This window comes from Cygnus olor, chromosome 12 (assembly GCF_009769625.2).
Source record: "Cygnus olor isolate bCygOlo1 chromosome 12, bCygOlo1.pri.v2, whole genome shotgun sequence".
Taxonomy (NCBI): domain Eukaryota; kingdom Metazoa; phylum Chordata; class Aves; order Anseriformes; family Anatidae; genus Cygnus; species Cygnus olor.
This window is the reverse complement of record NC_049180.1, coordinates 1,678,646-1,703,311: the sequence shown is the minus strand read 5'-3', so window position 1 is coordinate 1,703,311 and position 24,666 is coordinate 1,678,646. Positions and strand designations below refer to the sequence as shown.

General features: G+C 43.1%; 1 protein-coding gene across 2 annotated transcripts in view; it reads right to left on the bottom strand.

The window, feature by feature from the left end:
• GALNS (galactosamine (N-acetyl)-6-sulfatase) overlaps positions 1-24,666 on the bottom strand; it is a 54,057-nt gene that overhangs the window by 25,710 nt on the left and 3,681 nt on the right. For both annotated transcript variants that reach the window (XR_005823830.1, XM_040571636.1), the window contains exons 3-11: positions 23,516-23,590; positions 22,363-22,465; positions 19,495-19,638; positions 17,627-17,693; positions 17,375-17,502; positions 16,404-16,543; positions 15,081-15,184; positions 8,823-8,959; positions 6,113-6,215 (exon numbers count right to left, since the gene is read on the bottom strand). Coding sequence is in view for 1 of the 2 variants with exons in the window: in XM_040571636.1 (XP_040427570.1) it covers positions 6,113-6,215; positions 8,823-8,959; positions 15,081-15,184; positions 16,404-16,543; positions 17,375-17,502; positions 17,627-17,693; positions 19,495-19,638; positions 22,363-22,465; positions 23,516-23,590 (1,001 nt within the window). In the remaining variant the exon portion in view is untranslated. The remainder of the gene's footprint in view (positions 1-6,112; positions 6,216-8,822; positions 8,960-15,080; positions 15,185-16,403; positions 16,544-17,374; positions 17,503-17,626; positions 17,694-19,494; positions 19,639-22,362; positions 22,466-23,515; positions 23,591-24,666) is intronic.

Here is a 24,666-nt window from a genome sequence, read left to right as displayed (position 1 = left end):
ACTCAGCTGGTGGAGCTTGGTCTTCTGCCCATTTGACAGAAAAGAACGTTTAACTTATCATCCACAAGCTCTACTTTATTCTGATTCTTATCTCAAAGCATTTTCAGTTCTCAGGGTGGAAAGAGAAGTCAGCTACACCAGCAAGCTGCAAGGCTGGGATCCTCGGGTCTGGATTGCTTTTATTTTCTGGAGCCAAACCAGCGTACACTAAAGCTGCCCGAGATGTGAGCAGCATTTAACGATGAGACAATGCACACTCTGGAGCATCTGGACAATGCCTCCAGTTGCTTGGAAAGCGTGCAAATTTGGTCACGGGTGCTGCTGGGGGAGGGATGTGCCAAAGCCCTTTGCTGGGTTTTGCTGGGAGAGCTGGAGCTGCCCTCCAGCCGGGCAGAAGGGAAACCAGCTCTGCTCCCCCGTAAGGCTGGAGGACAACAGACCTGGTGAGGGAGGGGAGTCTCTTCCTGTTGGTGATGGTCACTAGATGACCATTTTAAATCACATCAACGTTTTCAATCATTTCTTGCTCTTCATTAAACTTTTTTTTTCCCCTTGTAAAAGCCTGATCTGACAAATGCCCTACAGCCTCTAAGGACACTGCAGGCTTTACCAGTAAATACAGATGTGCCAAATTCTCAGATGGAGAAAAGCCACCTTGTTCCACGGGCAGCAGAGGAACTGTCCAGATTTACGTTGGGGGCTGGCTCAGCTTCTCTGCCACTGCCAACAGGACGGCAACTTCCCTCAAAAGTAAAGTTACGTTACGCGGAGAAGAGCGCAGAGGTAGGTGGACATGCCTGCCTGCCCACCAGGATAACAAAACCCCGCACAGCCACCACTTTGCCCGTTATTATTTGCTTAAAGCTCTTTCTTTGGCAGGCTGTTAATAACAATATGCAGGGGATCAATAGCCAGTTAAAGCACATGCCTAATATTTCACTCTGCACACAATCCAAGGTAATTTGCATGTTTACAGTAACACTGATCAAACAAAGTAGAAAGGTCACCCTGTGTTTAAGCTTTTCTTGGAGCTTTCCTCCTCAGCTATAAAAGCATGAAAGCCAAACCAGAAGATCCTATCTAAAGCACATCAGCTCTGCTTCTACGGGAACCAATAAAAGAGCATCAGATGGCAACCAGAAGTATCTCGGCTTCTGCACCAGAGCTCTCGCACAGGCAGTGCTTTGCACCACCGCGCAGACCTGTTTGCTGTAGGAGAAATTCCAGCGATCTTTTTTTTTTTTTTAAAATAAAAAATAAAAAAAAACCTTCTTGCACATCAGGTAAACCTTTCAGCGAGCACGTCTTTCTGCTCTTCTTCCCAGCAATTGTGTAACCTGGATTGTTTTTCCGTTCGTAAGATCTAGCGGCAATCGGTTGCACAGCTTATGCTTTAATTTCCAGAGCAAATGGACCACAGATGCTATGTCAATATAGACATGAGACAAATACAGCCGGTTGCCAGTTTGGGCTCTCAGCCAGGCGATGGAATCACCACTTGTGTCAACGTCAGCCCTCTGGCAATTCGTCACCCTGGCGCTATCCCAGATCGCTCCGACTCGACGAGCGGCTGCGGATTTCGATAGCGGCGCAGCAAAGCTGGGGTCCGTCTCCTGGTCAGGTCTCCTCGTCCCACCACACGAGACCCAGGGCAGCAGAACTGTGCTCATATTAGAGGGAGAGAACAGTTAATTAAAGCCAGGAACGTTGTTTCTCCCTTGCCACGCTTACCAGCTTGCCACGGCGCTGGTAAGTGGCCGCTCTCACTCCCCTGGCAATTCCCAGCGAAAGCCTCGCAGGCCGGAGCTCTGAATGACCAGAAACCTCCGAGTGTGACTGCCAAGTTTCAACCCCGTCGAACAAAAATTGCTCCTAATGTGTTAACCGTCTGGAAGAGACCCCAGAAGATGGGCAGATCGGCAAGCCTCCGTCGGCTCTCAAGCAGAAGCGATCAATGGCTAGCTCATATGCTCAGAGGACCACAATCAAATGTCATTATTTGTGAGGTTCTACTTGACTTCACATCCCCCTTGCAGAAAAGGCTTTATCGATCCCTTCACGCTGACGAGAAGGGCAATCAGACAGACCGCGCAGGAATAACCCCGTTGGCATTTTACATTAAAACAATAGGGTCTTCTCACCGGCACCTACCCCAATCACTTAAAGACACAGGAGCCCTTATGAAAAATCACTGTAGACTACTAACAAGATACTAAGCTGACAGCAGAAAGGTTGATGTTATCAACCACTCTCCAATGAACCAAAGGGCTTTTACCACGATTTTTTTTTTTAATTTACTTTTTTTCCTTCTTGCATCACTGCTCTTGGAAGGCACAAGAGCTATTCTCTGCTGGATAATCTCTGTGGCAGGTAGAGAGAAGGAGATCTCCTTTCTTCTGCTGGCTCGTACTCCCCTGCCTCCTCCACACAGCATTAAATTAGGCAGTTCAGTTCCTGAAGGGCTCGCTGGCTACTCGGGTAAAGCCATAGAGAATACCCATTTTTTCCTCTTTCAGGCCCTGCCGTCCAAACAAGGACGATCAAATGTCCCTCTCCCTTCCACCAACTGGACAAGACAATAAAACCACTGAGCAATCAGTTTAGGAACGGGAAGCTGTGCACCCAGCATCACTGCTGCGGACACCAGCAGCAATAAACAGCCGTGCACGAAACAGAACGTCCACACACGTTATTTGTCACCCACTTTGCAACCCAGTAAGAGGCTCACATGTCTTGTGCTATACAGGAGAGGAGCTCCCCAGGTTTATCCTTAGTTCATTCTTCCGCAGCATCAGCCCTTCTGCCCCGCGCTGGGAAAAGGCCGGTCACATCACTGAATTCTGCCTGGGTGCAGCGTGAAGCCAGGGTACAGCTCTTGTCATTTGCTGTATTTCCCGAACGCTGGAGGACACACCTGTCCCAAAATCTGCTGGAACAATACTCCACAGAGCACTTACTCTCACTTCTGATGAGTGCTCCCTTCACGCTTCCAAGAGACGAACCATTCAAGCACGCAAGTTGCCTAAGTAATCACGCTAAGCCAGCACAAAAGACGGCACCAGGGTGTCCTCCAGCACTGAGAAAGACTGTAAGAGCTTATGAGAGGAGTCAGTTAGGAAAAATTGCTTGGGGGTTAAAAAATAAAAAATAGGAGGAACAGAACAGCACACTTCAGCTTTGTGAAAGATAACAGATCTTAATCCCAAGCCATAAGGCAGGGGACGCGGACCAGTAAGGGCATACTAATGTCATGGGAGTCTAGGACGACCATAAGCCTGAGCACTTCTCATGTGGGACCTTTCCAGTGTAAATATTCCAAGTGCCATATAGAGAGAAGTATTCACACGCCTGTTATGCTTTCCAAGGCTTTGCTTTCTGTAAGCGGCTTCTCTCTGTTAGATTTTTTATTTGTACATACATGCTTTATTACTTAACTAACTTATACCACATTCAAGTGCATTGCTTTCCAGGTTAGAGGCCAACGTTGCACACATTCTTTCTAGTTAATCCTGAAAGGCCTGGTAGTCCTAAACTGACATGACTGTGCTCAGACCCAGGGCATGCAACAATTTCACATTTTCCAATATCAACATGAAAATGTGATTCTGGATGCTTTCATGGTATAATCTCATCTAAAAGTCACACAAAAATGCACAACGCACGGATTAAAACCGGTGCAAGATTTCTGTATCAATCACCGATTTCCCGCACTGCCAATTAACAACGGAATTTGAAAGCAAAAGGAGGTTTGGCTAAAACGTGCAACGTATCTGTCAAAATAATTAGATACTCAACTACCCATAAAACAAACCTTTAAAAAACTGCAGACAGCTGTTTTGACATATCTGGCCAACTCCAGCCCTCTTCCAAATGAATGACATGCCAACCAGATACAGCTATTTATTCCAGCTCTGAGTTGGGACCCTTCGGACAGAAAGAATTTTACATTTGAAAGTTTAATAAATCTTTAAAACGGATTCACACCGAGGTAAGCACCCGTGAAGATCACGCAACTAACAAGGCCTCATTAGCTGGAGTTCTAATGGGATGGCAAATCAAATTTATCGAACAGCAAACCTGACGACAGGCAGAAATTCTAATGCCACACACGCATGTATTGAAACCCACTGTTCAAATGAAATTAGCAAACAAATCAGCCTTTTTGATTCTGGCAGAATAATTTAGTCCAGTATCAAAACAGCTGAGAACACAAGGCACTGAGAGAGGCAACCATACCGTAAGGTGAGAGTACAAAACTCCTCAAACAAGGCTCAGAACTGCGGAACTGCTCTGCATTCTGATTTATTTCTATTTTTAAACTTGCAAGGCTTGTAATTAATGGCTTGAGGACATGAGGAGAATTGGAACAAATTTCAGCCTCAGCTTCCTCTGCGTGTTGTTAATGGCTAGTCTGTCCACTAATGTGCTCCAATTTTACCCGCACCAACCACATGCGATACAAGCTGCAGGAAAGCAAGTGAATTTTTAATCATCTCTCTGATGTACAGTATAATTGCTGACTTTTATCAGACAGCAGTTAAACAAAGACTCAGAAAGAAATAAATATTCCTTAATTGCACAACTGCCATTTCTCGCAGTACGAGAGCTTTTGAAATGAGTAACCCGTCCCCATTATCACAGCCACACACATACTCAGACATCTACAAATACGCTTAGATCAATGCAGATATTTATTTCCAAACTAGGTGTGTAGGTGTGTGTATATGCATATGTTACAACAGAAAGCAATTAGTCATGTGTGACGTTATCTTCCAGGCACATGGGAAAAGCACGCCTGAGCCCATTCCTACACCTATACACACGGACACAGAAGCTCCCAGTCTCTCTCACCCAGGAAAATCCTCCACACTGTGCCACATATGACATATGGGCTTTGCTCACGTACAAACCTAGACAAATACATTAGCTCATTTTATCCGTGCAGTATTAACATTGACACAGAGCGTGCAACGCATTTTGAGTCAGCTTTCCTCCCTACTCCATGTAAAACAGAAACTTTGACTCCCAGAGCAATACAGCCCTAAAAAGACAAACACACACATTTACAGCCCTGAGTGTAAATGATTCCCTCGGAGCTGATGCTTCCTTCTACCTCCAGGACTTCCCAATGAAAGAAACCACGCACTTTTACATCTACAAATGTCATCAGCACTTATTTCTGCACCTGCGATGCCTTGAGGAGCCACCGTAAGTTAAAAAACAGAAAGACATAAATCATACAAACAATCCCTCCCCAATACCAGCCTGCTGTCAAAATTGCTGAGAGCTGTGTCGTAATACATTTAGTTCATGTCTAACGGTATAATCAGCAAGGCACATGTGTGAACCTACCATTCAAGAAATGCCCCAGAGTTTAGTACCCAAGTCTGAGGCAAGAAAGACACAAAAGAAGAAAAATAACAGCGCTTACCATCTAATTGTGAGAAGATCAGCGAGGAAATTACAAAAGCAGTGCCTACTTGGCAAACAAAATATAAAACATCTTCCAGAGTGATATGGGCTTGCAAAAACTGCTGGTAATAGATTAAACATATGTACTCTACTGTTTTCAGTGACTGATGTTCTTTCCACTGCATGGTCCCTACAGCTTTCCTTTTCCCATTTAGGAAAAAGGAACAAAACCAAACAAACACCAAAACAAACAAACAAAATTAAACCAAACCACAAATCACATCCCTACTCCATTTATATAGTTCAGGGAACACTCCGTCTTTTTCACCAGATATTGCAAGGTACACGATCAATTTGCTTCCAGACTTTGTAAGGATACACGTGAAAGTTCAGACTTCAGCAGGGAAAGAAGCTTAACATTAAGGAAATTTAACTGCTGCTTAAAGGGAGCGCCACATAAAACAACTTAAGACTTTACTCATTTTCTCTGTTTGTCTCTGACTTCAGTACAGGGGTGCTGGTGACACCAGTACCGTTAGATCTGATAGCTCTTAAGAGGCTGTGAATAAAAGGCTGGTTTGCAAGAGCTCTGTGACGTTCCCCCATTTAAAACTCCTCTGTAAATGGTTATTGCCCCCAGGAGAATGACCAGGGAAGGGGAGAAGGAACGAGACACGGGTGCGGGTTAGCGTCCTGTTACCTTGCTGTACTCCTCCCAGGAGTTGCTCCAGGTCCAGTAGTGAGCCTTGTAAAGCCCGACTCTCACGGCCATCATCTCGTTGCCACGATAATAGAATATGGGCCTGCAAGGGAGAGCAGAACTGCATGAGAAACACCAACATGCCGGGCCTGGGCAGCTGCCGCCGCAGCCTTGCTGATAAGGGAGACAAACACTTTAATGGCGTCTGACTTCCGATCCAGCTATCAGTCAGAAACAGGCTGCCTCCTAATAGTCTCCACTGCAAGGTTTTCAATTAACATTTCTTAAAGTGTTCATCAAGTTGAGAGCTCACATGGCGCAAGAATGAAACATTATACAGCTTGGCTGCCAGTGATTGTTAATCCTTGAACTATCAGACCCTGTTATTTCCTATAGAGCACGCCGATTTAAACACCAAATGTCTCAGAAGTGGCGTGCGTCTGCCAGAGAGAGAAAAAAAATAAGGATTCACAGAATATGCGATGCTTAGACTCCTCTTTATGGCAACACCAAGATAGATGCCGTTCCTGTCAGAGAGACAGGATGGCTGGGGAGGACACCGGCTGCTGACCTGCTCTGGATGTCATCTCAGAAAAATTCCATGTGAAAAAAACTGGCAACCAGCCACACTTAACTCCTGTCCGTTTGCTTTCCCAGAACCTCCCTTTGCATCACCTAAACGCACCACTGAAATCTGCAAATTCTTCCCTAAGGTTCTCCTGATTACAGATCCCCCATGCGGAGCACCGTCTGCACCCAAGTACGGGCACTACCTGGGCATCCCAGCACCACACTCATTGGGTTTCCTGATAACGTGCTCTCATTTTTTTGAGGGGACAGTAAAAAATTTTACGGAAATGGCCGATCTGCAGGAGAGAGGTTTGATTTGTTGCTGCAGCTCATCACGCAAGGACATCAGACATCGCTCTCTCCAGCTGTTTCAGGCTGCTGACAGGATGAGACCACAAAGTTGCTTATCACGGTGGTAAGGGCGTACATCTTTGTCTTTGATTCAGGTGGCACTAGACAAAAACTACTCTCTAGTGATGCCACCTTGAAAAAAAAGTCCCTATACACAAGATAAGATTAAAATCTCCATGTCTGAATGACAGGAGTGGCCTTAGATCTCTTCTATTGTAAAATTGTAGCCTCCCCTGAAGGTTCCGTGTACAAAAAATGAGCCTTTGTCCTTTGTCAGCAGGAACTGCTCCTGAACAAAGGGGAAATGCTGTTGCTCGCAGTGCCCAGTCCTGCATCCTAACGCACCCCAAATGCCTGTGAAATACAGGCAGCTTGAGATACGTGATAAAATGCAGAACCCGATCTAAACCAGTTCCACTAACAAAATAAAGTGCCCAAACAAATACGCCACACTTGAAAACACAGTCTCCTTTTTCGTTGCCATAAATACTGATTATGTGACAAGCTGCATGTACCCATGCGATTGAAGGTGTGCGGGTTAGGTTTGCATTTAAAAAAAAAAAAAACATCTTTGAAAGAGGCTTACACCTTATACTCAAAACTCTGTTGTTACCAACTTATTTTTCCTTGATTGCTTTATCCTTTTAAAACTTAAGAAAACCCACAACACTACAACTGCATCCTCTGCAAAGTTTTGGAGGCTCTTGGAACTGTGACCTCCCATTCAGGTCTGGGGAAAAAAAATAAAAAGCAAGCTATCATGCCCTTGAGTGACTATTACCGTAACACAAATAGCACTGCTGCAAGAGATTGGTGGCTGCAATGAAATTCTCTTTCATGAGAAAGAAGCAGCTCCACAGACTTTCAGATGTAAAGATGGTGACAGGCTGCGTTTGAGGAACATGCAACACCTCCTATCAGCCACTGGATGAACTCTCAGGTAACTGGCACACATTTCTTGCTTTAACAGACAAAAAGGAGTTTTATGGAACAAAGGCTCACACCTAACAAAGAAAAGAATTAAAATATGTTTTGCATGTGTATGTTTTCTTGTTGTGTCACAGACTAAGAATATGTTTGTACTCAGATTTCCAGGGTGCCAAATTTCTTACCAAAATCAGAACTAAAAGCTTTCTCTTGACCTCCAAACCTTTCAAAGAGGGCATCGAGGATATTTGCTGTCAAATCTTAGCGCCTCTACCCAACTGCTGACAGTACTCCTCCATGCTCATAAAGATCCCAGGTCTTTAATCCAAACATATCCTTAGAGATCTTTTCCAACCTGAATGATTCTCTGATTCTAAAAGCAACCAAAGAACCAGGACCTCGGGAAGAGGTGGGCTTCTGGCTCACCTGCAGCAGCCCAGCTTTTAACTTCAACCTCTCTCAAGCCGGAACTATATTCTGCAAAGAGCTGGCATACTCTTGGATGTTTTTCCAGTATTAAAAATGATGTCTTTGCCCCTACCCAGGCTACAGTTCCCAGACTTATCTCTCTTGTTGCCATACGCTGTTTCAGGGATCCCTGCTAACCCCCTGACATTTGCATCTGTCCCCAGACTCCACTGTATGGCATACGCTGCGTGTCAGGAAATGTCACCTCCGCTTGCTCCAGCAGAGGATTAATTCACAGTGGAAATCTCTGGTGCTACCTCACTTCACTGAGTAGGAGCAAATATGTGTCAGCTCAGTTTATTAAATATTTCTGTAAATTTATTTAAAAAATAATCCAAGTTTTGGCACCACTTCAGTTAAGAGCAAGGGTCGTAGCTCTGGGCTCGTAACTAACCTGTCAATTAGCTTGCCCTGCAAGATGGCAGGTAAAAGGTCGATGCCGTCAATCTGTCTGTCACTCGGAGGCTGCAGACCCGCCAGGGAGAGGCTGGTAGTGAAGAGATCCATCACGTTGCCTAGCTGATGACTGACCTGAAACATCAACAGAGACGCTTTTTGCGAAAAGACCTTCAGTAAAAGCTATAATGAGAGAGGCTGGTTTCCTCTGAAGAAGTATTGCTTCCTGATCCGCCTTCTCTGCTAAGCATCTTTTAAGAATACCTCCCTCTGCAGTCCTGCAGTCACCAGCAAACCTCACATTAAAATAAAAACGAAAGGAGATGATTAATATTTCTTCATTTCCAAAAAGCATTTGCATTTTGTTTCGTTTTTCTCTTTCTTCTCACTTCTCTCCATGTAGCCACCTACAAGAGCATCTTTTTGCAGAGTTCAACCTCATTGAGCAAATTCTGAGTCACTTGTGAATTGAAAAATCAACATTTAAAACAAGGAAAAAAGAAAAAAAAAAGTCCTTGATTTGTTCCCTCACCAGATCATCTCTGTAGTCCAAAATACCCTGAGAGGGTTTGCAGAAAGCACAAGGATAGATGGATAATAACAAAAGAGCCCAATGACTTCATCTGCAAACCATTTCCAACAATTCAAGAACTATAAAGTTGTGGTATTTTTAGTATATATTTTAATAAGGGAGAAAAACATCTGGTTTTGGCTCCAAAGGAGATTTACAAAGATTTTTGTTGTTGTTGTTTTCTTGTTTGTTTTTGCTTTAATTGGAAGCCATACTTATCTCTCTGGTTTTATTTATATTTTAAAAACTTAAAACTCTCTTCTGATTCTTTCTGAAGCTTTGCTCCCATCCTCCTTGGGGTATGCTACAGTTATCTGTAGTAGAATGTTTAATTAGCCAGCGACACAGTAAATGGAAGCAGATACATTCAAATCAAGAGCAAGAGCAAGCATGTTTAGCACCAGGATGCACCAGCACAAGATGTGACATGAAAAGAGCCTTTTCAGCCACACCACTTGTTCAGAGACAAGAAGCCATCTGATACGAGCTCACATCTGTAAGTTCAGAAGCACATTCTGAGTGAAACCCAAGTCCTACCAGCAGCCTCGCTAATGTCAGTGTGAACATTACGACGCTGAGACTATCAAAGTCTTTTTATCTCTGAATCCTCTTTCTAGTCACAAACAGACCCCCAGCCTGGAGGCTGATACTAATTATTAGAAAATGATAACAACTGATAACATGATAAATGAGCATTGGCCAGATGCTGGTTCCCTTCCTCTAGAGAAAAAAAATAAATAAAAATAAAAGGGAAAATGCTATTTTTGCTGGGATACTAAGCCTTTCATTAAGGGGCTGGGCTGAACAAAATGAACATTTAAAGGAAGAATTAGCAAGTTAAAAAAAACCTGGAGAAAGCAACATGCAGGGAACTGATTACAAGTTTAACATTACAATATCACATTACTTGATTACAGCAATTTCAAACTGTAATGGCTTTCATTCATCAAAAAGTGTTGGCAGGAACACACAATATTAAAGCTGCATGTAAGAATGCTTTCACAACTCTTACGAAGCAATCAAAGTGCAAAGCTCTAAGCTCAAGAGGAAGCCCTGACCACGAAAAGCCTTGCCCAGGAAGGCAATTGGATCAGTGGACCCCGATCAATAGTCTTGGGGAAGGTCTTGGGCATTAGAAGTTAAGCCTCGTTCATGGACCTTGCTGCATCAGGCAGCCTGAAAGGCAGCGATGAACAGAGACGAGCCCACAGATCCCTCACAAGAAGCAGATGTACACATGGAGTTCCCTCTCTGCATGTGCAGAAGAGGATTGGGATCTCCTGATTTACAGCTGTGGAAGAAGAAACAGAACCGAGCCCTCCAGTGGGGTAACCCTGCTTCTTGCTGTCCCTGAGGCCATTTGGCAAACACAGACCGCGGGGAAGAACCAAAGCTGGCTGGATCATCTACGGGACACAGACACCACTGCTGCGTGCTCCTAGCACCGTCTCCTTACACAAGCTCCTCTCTGGTGTCAGGCACATGCTCAGAAGAGAATGAAATCCTAAAAATCAGTGCATACTGGTTCAAAAAACCCATCAGCTCGCTCCTTCCAGAGCAGGACAGCTTCAGGAGCCACTGGTGCTGGGAACGCTTCTCTCTGTCTGAAGTCAAAGGGCTCAGGGTCTCAGCAAAGATGCTCAGTCCCTCGTAGGCTCATCTGCTGGCTAATTTCCCCCAAGCACATCTTCGGAGAGCTGTGGGGTCAGCAGAGCACCATATGCAGAGCTCGGAGTCTAATAAGGAGCAGATCCGGCACACGCCTGCTCCCTGGTTCCTGCCACGTCAGGCACAGGCAGGCTGGTGTCCGAGACTTTTTGTAATTAGGCCTCTCGCAATTTATACGGCAAATCCCAAAGTCACTTTTCTTGTTGTCACCCCATTCCCTCGCCCCAACCTTTTGATAACAAGCCGCGAGAGGCAATCACTGACCTGAGACTCGTGCCTCTAATATCACCTAATTTATATATCGCGCTGTGACAATCCTGTGGGGCCACCCCAGTCTTCTTGTACTGGCCCTTATTAACCATAACCAGATGTAGATGACTCTCTTTAATCATCCAATTACGTTTCTGGTCTCAGACAACATTTTTCCATGAAGCAGAGAAAACTTCTTAAGGAAATTAAATGCCCATGCCACAGCCACTTGGATTTATCTGTGCTCTGCAGCACCACGCTGAAGAATGGGTGGGGAAAAAAGGTTAATATTTATATAAAACTTTGAAGTATTTTCAGAGAAAAATAAAAAAATTACCATTTTCTCCTGTCAACAGTGCTCTTTCATTCTAGTTGCCTTTCCCTTTTTTTCCTCCTTTTTCTTTTTAAAAAAAATAAAATAAAATCCAGAGAGGGCAACAGCCCAGAGAAAATAAATAATATGTATATAAAAAAGAGTGAGATCAGATATTGCTCGTATCAGTGAGAAACAGCCGGTATTACGCACGTAAGAACGGATTTTTCCCCCTCCTTCCCCCCCTTCTTTTTAATAAACCCTCGGTATACACATAACGTCTTTAAGAAAATGAAATCCTTTTGCTGTGGGCCACGTTGCTAGAAGAAATAGTCACCACTGCTGTTATCAGTGCTTTCAAGCTTTAACTCTGAATCAAAGGCGACAATTAATAAAGTCGCCCCCGCCAGGAATGGAAAGGAGGAAAGCTAAATATTTGAAACTGGGTGAACAAATGTCAGGGTGTTTTTAAATAAAATCCTTTTACAGTTATCACAGCGAGCAGACCTGATATCCCTGTCTAATTCAATTTCAATTTGCGCCCCATGGGAGATAGCGAAGAAAAGGTTGCAATGCTGTCTTTGGGTTGATATGTTCTTTTCTCCTTCAGGAAGCAGGCACGAGAGAGGAAGGGGAGGAGGGCGAGGGAAGAGAGGAGGAGGAGGATTCAAATACCAACAGAATATGATTTTTTTTTTCCAGCTGGATCCTTCCAGAAGGCAGATGTGATGTGGGGAATGCTGAAATGCTGATTTGTTGTGAATTCACCTGGAAAACATAGCTGAGGAAGAAACTGCAGAAAGGCTGTTTGTGTGTGAATAAATATTCCTGATGGGGGACCAGAATTAACTCAATGTTGATGCCAAGAGCAACACAGACTCCCGAGGCATCCCTCTCCCCAAAATAACTGCAAGTCAGCCGACTGCACCAATTACCCTCCCCTCTATCGATATTCTGTCAAATGCTCACAGCCCTGTCACCTGACTTCTTTTGTTTACGCAAAAAGGCGCTCCTTCCTTCAAATAAACTCACGTACCCTTTAACAGCAACCAAACAAAACATATATATATATATATCGATAAGATTATTAACAGGCTGCCAGGTCCCATCAGCGGGATGAGCCTTCCAGCCAATAACTGGATTTCACTGGCCTCAAAATTCTCTTTTTCTGGCTGCAACTGTGCCAGCTGAAATGGCGGCTGGCCCACTGCCTGCTCTCCAAAACCTCCGTGGCTCCAAAACCCCCATGGCTGGAATGGAGCAGCCACTCAGCGGGAGCAACCCCAGCGCAGGACGGATGAGCTGACCCTTCAAGCTTTGCATCTGGCACTGCTGAGAAGCTCTGTGCTTCCAGCCCGGTTCGGGGCACCCAACCCTTTTTTTCCATCAACTCTTTCGAGAAGAAAAAGCAACGAGGCACTTTGAAGCACTTTTTCCATGTTTTACACCTACTTGGACTACACACCGCTTAGACAGACTAGTTTTAACTTGCAGTCAAGAAGATATTGAAGCTACAGACTCTGTAAGATATAAAAAAGAAGCCAGAAATGTACTAGCAAACATCTCTTCACTTACTAGGTCCAAAGAGGACATTAAGAAGCGGCAACCACAGACACCCTACATGCTAGAGAAGCATAAACTCTATTTCACAGAAGCAATGCCATACCTCTCACCTGCAGTCAGTGCTGCTGTGGGTATCACTGCCGGAGCCTCGACAGCAAGAATACAAGCAGAAAAGACATATAAGTAGCTATTACATATTTTCTTATCAGGAGCATCACACTGGGGGGTTCAACTCGGAGCAAAGCAGCGCATCCCAGGGACACGGTTCAGAACAGGCTTCCCAGGGTACCTGAGTGAAGTCCAAGAGGACACCTGGGATCCGAACACCTGCACACGCAGGCACTTGGCAGGCACAAACTGGAGCCCGGGATAGGAAGAATTTGGAGTTAAGCACATGCTTAAGTGCCAAAGATGATACCAACGGTGGTGCAGGAGGGGATTCTCAGGCGCGTACGTGCCCCATAAGCCTTACGCACGCTCTCCAGCCTGCTGAGCATGCATGTGTTTGTCAGAGCACAGCCCTGGTCAGTCCCTCTGCGTATGCAGGCACGTTAACTGCACAGAAATGACTGTTCACAGAAATTCAGAAAGCAGCTTCAACTGTAACCTCAAGCAGGAAGCCATGCATCACACCAAGCTACCGGGAAGGTTTCTCACCACACAAAGCTTCATCTGCTACACTCTGGCTACATGCAAAAGACTACCTGTAAGAGTGGTACCAGCAAGTTACAGTCCGAAAATGAACAGATTTCTCTACTCATGTTCCTAATTACCATTAGAGTTACTACAATGGAAAGAATTTTAAAATTTGGTATTTACTTGTCCTCATTTATAATGCATGTTTACTTTTAGCACATTATTCAGTTTGGACATGGAAAACAAAACAGTCGGCTTCAGTTTCATGTTCTCATACGCTAGCCCAAGGCTGTTGTACTTGGCTTGTAAAGACTTTATGGAAATGTTTAAATTTAAACAAAAAGACTGTTTTCATTTCAAATTAAAAAAATAATAAAATATCCCTAGTAGGTTTTGTGAACTCTAAAAAGCCATGAAACCAAACTACCCTTGTACCCTCAGCTGCAGATCTAAGATATCTGATGGTATTCTCCTAAATGCAAATGATAAATTATTATCCTGACTCAATTAAACCACTGAAAAGGAATGCAACTCAGAAAAATAAATGTTTTATTTATGAATAGTTTGCAGTCTTGAGCACAGTGCCCAGTTAATGAAGTATCACATTCTTCGGGGATGAGAGGTGCTCACAAAGGGGAGGGAATCTGTATTATTTACTATGAACCCTCCCTGCAGAAGAATTGATTGCATCTTTCTTTAATGAGAACTGGGACGAGAGAGGCTGGTAGTACCACCAGAGGATTATTTTGAAGTGATCATATCTGAGTTTGTGTACAGGCAGGAAAGAGCAATATTCTGGTATCTAGATCTCCCCAAGAGGAACTTTTATCGAACACCAAAGCAAGAGCTGCAAGAGTCAAATCACTTGATACTTCAAAGCACAAAGCGTGCATTTTCACCATGCGCGTGCTCTACACTGGGACACACATCTGTGTTTATACTTCTATTTGTTCAGCTACGTAACCCGCTAAAAATACCGCGGTCCAGAAGAGTAAAGGGTTTAGACCACGAAGACAAAAAGACCAGGCCGTGTGGTATTCACAGAAGTGTTGATCATAGACACTCTAGATGCAAATTTGCGATAATGAACAGGAATGGCATTGTTCTCGAGGGGTAGCATTCAGCTCCTTATTTAGGCAAGTGGCTGGACTGACATGTTAAAAGTCAGATCCAAAGCCCACCGAATCCAGCAAGAACCTTTCCGTTCATTTCAGTTCACTTAAGGCTCATCAGAATCGTTAAAAGCAGATACTCACTCCTCCTGCAGGAATATGTCCAGGCCACCAAGCAATAGCTGGCTCTCTCATGCCACCTTCAAAGGTGGTTTGTTTGCCACAGAGAAAACGACCATTGCTTCCTCCTAGAGAAGGAAAAGAAGCCATAAAACCCACGATATGTCAACAACGTATTTCAAGGGGACACTGTCAACTACAAAATTTTTAAGCTAGCTTTAAATGAATTTTCATTTCTGCACGAATCCTTCTTCAAATAAGATGTCCAGAGCTGTTTTCTTTAAATATTCCTTTACGATGAATTTTAGGAGTGTCTTTTCAGCGCAGAGAGAAACTTGACAATTAAACACAACTTGCTATCAGCTGAACAAAGACAAAATAAAACAATCAAATAGAAAAGACTGAGACATTTTCCTTCCCTTTATGGATGTTAACTGCTGTTTGTGACTATAAGAAATCTGACACTTTCAGGAAGAAATAGTATTTTTTTTTTCATAACCTTTTATAGTACCAGACCAGTATGAGATGCAGATACGAGAATGAAAAAAATAAGTCGTACATTCCCTGAATGTTCCCTCTCAGAGACAGCAAGTGTTTTGCAGGAATATGGGTGTTTTTAACCCACTCTCACAGCTGAGCTTACTGAAGAGCATACAGGGAAGTCCTACGACTGACTCCAGGTCACACAAAGTCAAACACAGTGGCTCAGCTGAAATCAGAACTCAGGATACTCTCTGCTCTGTGGTCTAATAACCACTAGACAGCCTGCCTCCAAAGAGAAGAGAGTGGGTTATAAAATCAATTTGCAATGACTCAGAGAAAAAAAAAATCATTTAAACAAAGGAAAACGTGAGAAGTAACAATAAAAATACTTTTTCTTCCTGATAACTTTTCAGGAGACCTAAAGAGGGAGGGACTCAGACTGTCTGTAATTACTCAGAAAGTTCAGATATGCACCCGGCAGCTGGAGAATAAAAATCCTGAGACGTTTTTGTGCCTGGGCCTAAATAAATTAAAGAATATTCACCCCCTGACCGAGGAGCACAAAGTGGAAATGCACACAGGTGAACAGCTACGCCAGGTTGGGCCAAAGTCCACTTAGCCAAGGATACCTCCTCCACCAGTGACGAGAAGTAATGAACATAATAGACCTAACATCAGACTAACTCTAAGCGTGAGCACTCTGAACTTTGAGGCTTCTCCTTAACTGCACAGGGGATAAGGGAAGAAAAACAAAAAACACCAAAAATCAGGTACAGGTGTTTCCCACCCCCACCCCCCCCCAGACATGGAGATATAAACCTGGATTTCACAACCCCAGTCCAGGTTCGTTCATTTGAGACTCACCTTGTTTAGGAGCTGAAATGAGCGCAGCCCCGTTATCAGAGGTGAAAAACACAAAAGTGTTCTCGCTGATACCAAGCTTTTGAAGATGTTTTAGGATTTTTCCAATGCTATCATCAATTTCCCGTACAGCATCCCCGTATCTGAGGCAAAAGTAGATGTAAAACATTAAAGGCAGCAAAAGAAGAAAAGTCTGATGCAGCATAATGTATTGCAATAAGCCACAATGCTTTTAGTGAGCACAATTTACACCTGGCCTGTAGAAGGAAATACTTCTTGTATGCATCAGGTACCGTAATAAAATTTACCAGTGTCACTGCAAAACCTGTGTCTCTTTCCTGTATGGAGCAACTTCTCCTGGATACTAAGAGTGAGCATGTGTTCAGATCGGAGCTACTCTTGGACAGAGACCAGCAATGGATAAAAGTTTAGCTGTAAGGTTCTCAAATATAGGCAACACCACTTTGCCGTTGTCTTGAAGCGAATCACACCATTTTTCTTACAGATGCTGGTTTGAAATCACACTCTCAGAAGCAAGGCTCACCGTAACTACAGAGCTACTCTTGCCTTCTGTAAAGTGCATTTTTCGTGCATGCTTTTCTACTTGCCCTTCTGATTTATAAGTTTTTAAAACAGGCACAAACCATACAAAGGCCTTCCAAAAATTCAACTATGCCACATACAGCACTTCATTACTCACACAACTGGCAAAGGAGCTTAGATTTCCCCCCTCCATTTTAGTCTCATGATCTTCATTTCAGATTATAGCAAAAATATTAAAAAACCAAAGTTCTCATTAACTAATATATATCATCATGTACTTCAGCACGCACATATACTTTTGAGAACTGATCTATACAGTTGGATCTAAGGAATGCAGCCTAGATTTTCCATTTCTCCAGCATATTAATTATAAATAAAAAAATAAATAATAATAAACAAAAACCACCAAAACACACAAAAACAAGACTTACAGTCCTCTCTGACTAGAGCCCAGGAAATGTTTGGAGGCATAAACAGGAGCGTGGGTAGCATCAATTGCCCAGTATAAAAAGAATGGCTGCTGGCTGGCCTGCTGCCGGCTAATAAAACTGAGAGCTTCCTGTAAACAACAGTAGAAATGAATTTAACAGAATCATCCTCTGCCGTCTAAGTCTCTCCAAAAAAAAAAAAAAAAAAGCATGAAGTCACTGTGGGTTAGAAACCAGTACTAAAATAAATGGTACCTGTAGGTAGATCTGAGTCAAGTTGGCTTCACCTGTCTTCAGATCGATTTTGAAATCTTCATAATATCTTAAGGTAAAATGAATCAGAGAGAAAAAAGAATAAAACTTAAGGAATATACAACACCAAAAAGGCTGCCCCTGCCTCTATTACTTATACAAGCAAGGCACTGCTGCTACTTAGCAAAAGGGTAAAAACAACTTACATAACAAGCCAATTCTCTTCAGATATTTAAAAGAATGTCATCTTATTTTTTCTTATGGGAGAAAGCAGTGAAATGGCCAGATCTGAATTAATGACAACTGCAAGATTTGGACAAACCTGAGCCACTAGCTTTTCACTATTAAGCTATTAGAACATGGGTATAAGGCACTGCTCCTTGAATAGAGAGTTGTTTGATATGTGAGTAATATTTTCAGACAAACACTAAAACTTTCAGTGAGATAGAGCAACCCTGGAATCAGAAGTTGGGCTGCCCTGAAAACGTTGTGCTGGAAGCATCTTCAGACACCGATTATGCAAAGAAGGGCAGGCTGCAGTCCTCGTGAGAATAACAGTACGTGAAATAAGATGACACCAGGCACAAGACCAAATGGGTAAGAATGGTACATACTGCACGCTTGAAGCCTAGGCATTAGGCAGTATTAGGCAAACAGACAAAAGGTTACTACAAAACAGGCAGAGGAGGAATAAAGCAGTCTTTCAGTACAGAATGGAACCGGTTTCCAAGAGAAGTAGTGGAATGAAATCATCACAGGAAGCCTTTAGGGCGCAAAAGGATAAGCAAACATCTCTGAGAGGTACTCTAGAGGAGCTGCAATCCCTACATGGTCTGTGTGCAACTTGCAGGTTGGTCTTGGCACTCAGACTTCTATGAGACCTCGGAATCAAACATCTAACTTACTATTGAAATGAGCCAAAACTTTCATTTTAGATGGTCAGGTAGAGCTAGGGAAGATTCCTGCAAAAAATAGCTTAGGAGGAGTTTAGAATAAACTTTAGTAATCAACTACCACACCAAGTCTTTGAGGAGCATCGATACTGTCGAAGCAGGTCTTTATTTTCTCAGCTTTAACTGAAAAAGTTGAGTGCCACAATCACAACTGAGAAGCAGCAGGCACTGCCCAGGCAACAGTGCTTTGGTACCGTCTGCTGCTAGCATTGCCTTCCAAACCTCTTCTGCCCTCAGTTCGTATTTTCCTCGCCTTCTCTCCTAGATGTGAAATTCACAGACCTCCTGACAGTTAATCTATACCCTCCTGTTTCTATCTGCCTTGTGCATTTTTCCGCAAGGTCTTTCCTTCTGTCTTGGCTCCAGTGGAAATGACCATCCTTAGATTAGTTCATGGACGTTAAGCCAGTGGCTATTAAACTTGAAGACCTGGAGACAACCTTCAGCTTCAGGAAGATGGACAGCCATGTAAAAGAAAGACTACTCCACGCCTGTTTTCTTATACCCCTCCTCTAAGTACCCACTGCAGGTAGTTGTTGCAGAGCGATGGATTAAATCAGCTTTGCGATGGACTCTGAAGAGCCGTTCGTATGTTTCATGAGCTTTTACAAGCACCTTTTCTGCATCAGCTTACTGCTGAACTGCACAGCAAAGGGGGCATTCAGGAGCAAGCATCTTAGATCATGCTCTAAAAGTCCTCTGCTCGGGGTGAAGCACCTGGAGGTCAACCAAGCCTGGAACTCTACCTGATTCTGAAGCAGCTTCTGTTTTTCCCAATGCTTTTTCACTGAAACTGGTTTGCTACACTAGTACTTGTCTTCCAACACAGTAACATCGGCAGGGAAAGCACGGAAAATGACGTTACCAGCAACTAAATAACGGTTTTGAAAACAACTGTCGGACAAGTAGCTGAATTACCTGCCAATCATTTCCCAGTCCCTATACACGGGGATATTGGGGAGTGCTCTGTTATCATAAGGTCCAAAATGGCAATTTGGGGATCCAAACCATTCATCAAACCCATGCTTCAGGGGATGGAACTGGGGCCTGTGGCCCAGATGCCTAGGAACAAAAGAAATAGATGAATTAAAGTTCTATTTTTTGCTTCAGTGCAGTAATCTCATCAGAATGGCATGCAAGAAAACAATCTAGAAGAAAAACTTCAAGCATTTTAATTAAATAAATGGCTGCAGAGCATTGTCTTGATCTTTCTTGTTGCAAATGGACCCATGCAGACTCACGCCAGTGCTTACATATATCCCATTTTAGCCTACTGTCCAGTCTGTTTTCTGTTATTTGCTTCTATTGGTGCCTTCTCTCATGCTGTCTTGATGATCTGCAGTGATGGACTACACTGCTCAAAGCCATTGCAAAGATGCACGTAATGTTTTGTTGAGGATTCTGATCTACAAGTCACTTTTATACCACTAAGCTGTAAAAAACACACAGCAAAACTCATGAAACATACCATTGTATTTGCATTCCCTTTATGGGGTCTTTACGTTGCCAAAATGGTACAGAGAGACCTGAATGTAAATGAGAACGAGTTTTTTACACGCACGTGTGAACTTAAAGCATATTTAGCTACTCCTGATGACAGCTGCATTCATCTATGCCCCTTGAAAACGCTCCATCCCTAACTTCAAGCTGAAGTTCCCTTCTAATCTCTAACTTCTCAACTGCAAATTCTCTGTCTTGAAAATAAAGAATGCCTGTCCTTTCAGTCTCCAGGAGACCTTCGTGCCCAAGTGTTTATTTAATCATTGCAGATTCTACTCACAAGCCTGCATTTGCAACCTGTCCATTTTGTGCTATCGCTGTCTGCATGCTTTCTGAACATAAGGGACATAAAATGCATTACCTGAACTAAAGCGATCCATGATGTCATTTTGAGCTATTCCAAAATGAGTTAAAGCATAAAATAATCATCATTCCAGCTATGATCGTATCTTGGTGATGTAACTAAAACTGCAAATCTCCAGTACAGGACTCTCCCGTTTCCTCATTTATATACACAATACTACAAAGCTATTCCAGGCTGTTTCCACAATAACAGGGAATAAGAGAATATTTTCTAAGAAAGCCCTAAGAGAACTTACAAAGCAAAAGAAGAGAAATGAAAAAGGTATCAAATAATTACTGAGATACAGAAGGTAGATTGTTCTCTCCCTTTTACAACACAAAAAAAATAGATGCAACAAATTCTAAAATAGTCACGGAAAATACTTGACTTGCAAACGTATAATTTAACTAGAAAACTCACTGTCACCTTGAGATGTTTTTAAAAGGGATGCTGAACAGATACAAAATCTTCTACCAGAAAACTTTAAGATCTCTAAAAGCCCTAAAATTCTACAGGGAGCTAGGATGAGACTCCAATTTAACTATTGCACTCTGCCTTTTTTTTTTTCTTTTAAACATCTTTCTAGGAAGCAGGTGATGTTCACAACTGCCAGAGACTCCTGCTGTACGGTATCATTCCCCAGTCCTCTCCGGTACAACAGTTCTTGGGTCTGTAATGATAGCGCACTGCACATTCATATTTAGTCTGCTGCTTGCTAACAGCTGCAGGTCCTTCCAGATTTGCTGTTTTCCAAATAACTGCCTGGAACCAATCTGTATTTGCGTTGTTTATTTCTTTTCCCTGGGTGTACGAATTTGCATTTATTAGCACTGAACTGCATCTTATTGCATTCAGCCCACTGATCCGATTCTTCATGGCCACTCTGCTGTTTGGATTCGTGGTAATAAATAATTCACTGTCTTAGGTTAGTTTGCTTTCTTTCCAATTTCAGCAGCACGGGTGAATCCAACCACAATTCAGTCTCACTCTTCTCTAACTTGTTAGCAAAACTGCTAAGTAAAATGTATCCCATTACTTTCCTAAACAGTATCCCCCTGGTACTAATCCCATCTGAAGTCTCTTCATTAACAATTACGCTGTTAACCGAGCAGTACTCGTCGGGGGTCTATGTAGTTTTGAAGTTGCTATTTATACATTTATTTATTACAGCACTGTTCCAAACTGTGAATTAACTGTTCAGAGATCTCCAGACACCATGGGTTGCCATTACAGCCCACGAGCACATCTGAATTTCGAATGTTACAAATGAACCAGTTTTGATTCCTACGCCGGTAATTCTGTCTTTGTTTGAACTGAATACCTCTCAGGCTTTTCCTTCCCAATCCTTCGCAGACATTGCAAAAGATCTGCAAAGATTTTATTGTACTCTCGTGAAAGTCAATAAAGCCAAAGGACAACGTTCAGAGAGCACTGGGTCAGCCCTCTAGCTCTTTTAAAACACCCAGTAGTATCAGCTGTCCTCATTAAGTCCCTCCCTATCCACCCTGATCTTCTACAGCAGGTGAACAGACTTCGGCACAGCTCTGATATCAATCCACTCGTCCTCAAGCATCTGCATCTCTGTTTTTGTACCATACACTCATCCAGCCAAAGACAAAAAGCACATAGGTGCTGAAGGCAAGTTCCAACAGAAAACATCTTGGCACTTCCTGATAAAGGTAAGTGGTGTGGTACATGGATGAAAGCACAAAGAGCTGCAGGCGTTGTATGTAAGCATGGATCTACGCATGTACTTGTAATGGTAACACTCAGTTTGGAAATTGATCACAGCAGGGGGGAAGATTCACCACAAATTTCAAAAGACAGACATCCGAACTTCAAAACAGGCTTTCTCCTGCGCTTCCGGTTGTCCTGCTGCTCTTTCATGATACGTACACACACGTACTGAAATCTCAAAGCAAGAGATCTTAAAACAAGTTTACCATTTGCCAATGATCTTATTGATGTAGCCAGCTTTCTTCAGCAACTCTGGAAGCAGTAATTCAGAATCTGGGATTCCTCCTACTATATCCTGTGGTGTGTACGCTGCGTAAAACAAACAAACAAGAAGTCTTTCTGTCTCTTACAATCACTACAGCAAACAGCTCATGGCCACCCATCATTAGAAGTATTATTACTGGATCAGAAATAGCAATTAGTTTGAAGTTCCAGCAATATCGCTCTTTGGAAGTCTTCCCGGACCAGGAGATGAAGAGGACAAGTTGATTCAGCAAACACATGCCTCAAGTAAAGGGAAATCTCCATCTGCTTACACACCATGACCAATAAAAAAGGGGGCTGCCATCACAGAAGGAAGGCAAGGCCCTTGAATACAGCAGGGAGAGGGGTGAGGATCAAACAGAAAACGAGTGCTTTAGGCATCCATTGGAGTTGCCTTTAATTCTGCAAATTTGCCTTACATTTCCTAAAATGAAGGCATTTTTTTCCTAGATGAAATGATTGATAAACTTGCTCAGGCTGCAAGAACTGAGAGAAACGAGGTCTCTCACAGTCCACAGCTCTCTGGTGTGGCTTTGGTGAGGGTGGAGATGGCCGAGCGTGCTGGGCGATGCACGGTGTGAAGCAACACGCAGCTGCTGCCTCTTGCCCAAGCACGCATGGTCTCATGCAGCTTCTGTCACTCCGGAACCAAAAATCAACCCAGAGACTTTACGTACTGGTAATCCTTCCTGGAAGCACCACAGGGCTATAAAACTGCCCTTTCTGAAATGGGCAGAAAACCAGATGCTGAATAAAACTGTAAGCAGCTTGTTTACTCCGGGTGTTAACACACACCCCGCGTGACTTTCTTTAACCAGACACCAATTACACCGAGCAGAGGAAACACTTCTCCGCCAGCAGAAGCAAATGGATCAACCAGCCTTGTTTGTGTCTCTTCATTTGAGAAGGTTTTCTGCTTAACGAGGAGGAAGCAATAAATTTCACGCTTATTACCAGCAGTTAACATGGTAATCTTTTTGTGCCACTCTAGAAGACCCGTAAGGGAAGATAACTGAGCCAAGCCTTTGTTCAAAGCAAAACTTTGGACAAAGCACGGAGAGAAATCAAAAGAGGAATCGGGAATGAAGCCCATACCGTTTCTGGCATGTCCATTCGTGGTGTAAAAACCATTCCTGACCGGGAGACGGCCCGTCAACAGCGCTGCCCTTGCTACAAACAACAAAAAACATTTGTTTTTATTTTTTTTTCCATGCACTCTGGTTACAGTTAGTACTATCATATTCAGGCTGACGACAGCACAACAACTGAAGCACGTCAGTGTCCTGCCACAGCCAGCTACTAGGATCACTCACATTAGAACTCAACAACAAACACCCTTTTCAAGCGAGCCACGGAGATGGCCAGGTTCTGATACAACACCGTTAGAGTTATGCCAGGACGAACCTAACTGAACTTTGGTCCCTCTATAAAATTACTTTACCCACTGCTGAAAAGTTATTACTTACAACAGTAACTGAAGCAGCCATCCTGTCTCAGTAATTAGAAAAGGAAAACCTGGCACATGTATTTAAGAGGGAATCCTAACACAAATCGATCACATGCTTACAGCTCAGGCTAAGTTTTCAAACTTGCCTGAATGAAAGTCATGTAGTAGTGAACAAAAAGAAGCTGTCCAGCTTTGACAATAAAAATCAGATCCTGAACTCTGCAAACATTTAAACAGATGCTGAAGTACCACTGGACTTAGGAGGACTTCAGCATATATTAAACGCCTTTTCTGAGGAAGGACAGGCATTAGCACATTGACAAATGATTTGCTAGATGAAAACCCGAACAGAAAGCCTCTGTTCCTCATTTTCATTTCAGTTCTTGGTTGCCAATAAAGCTGGGGACACACACACACACAAAGAAGGATTAAAAATAACCGTTAGCTCCCAAACTGAACTGTTTCTTTTGTCTCTTGTCCCTTCCCCAGGAATCTTGCAAGCCACGGAGGTCAACAACAGGACACGACCTGCTGCCTTTCCTTGCACAAAAGTCTGGCCAATGTCAGTGGAATCAGACAAACTACGTACCTTTCTGTTCAGCAACAATTTAAATACTGCTTTGTCTGTCTGTTCCAGAATGAGAAAGAACTAAAAATGCAATGACGGAGGCTAGAATACTAAACCAGAACATTTTACAAAATCCTTTACCTGCATTGATTTGATCACTAAAACACTGCTTTGAATGAACTTAAGATCGTAGGTTTTCCAGTCGAAAAGTAAATAAAAAGGAGGCAAAAC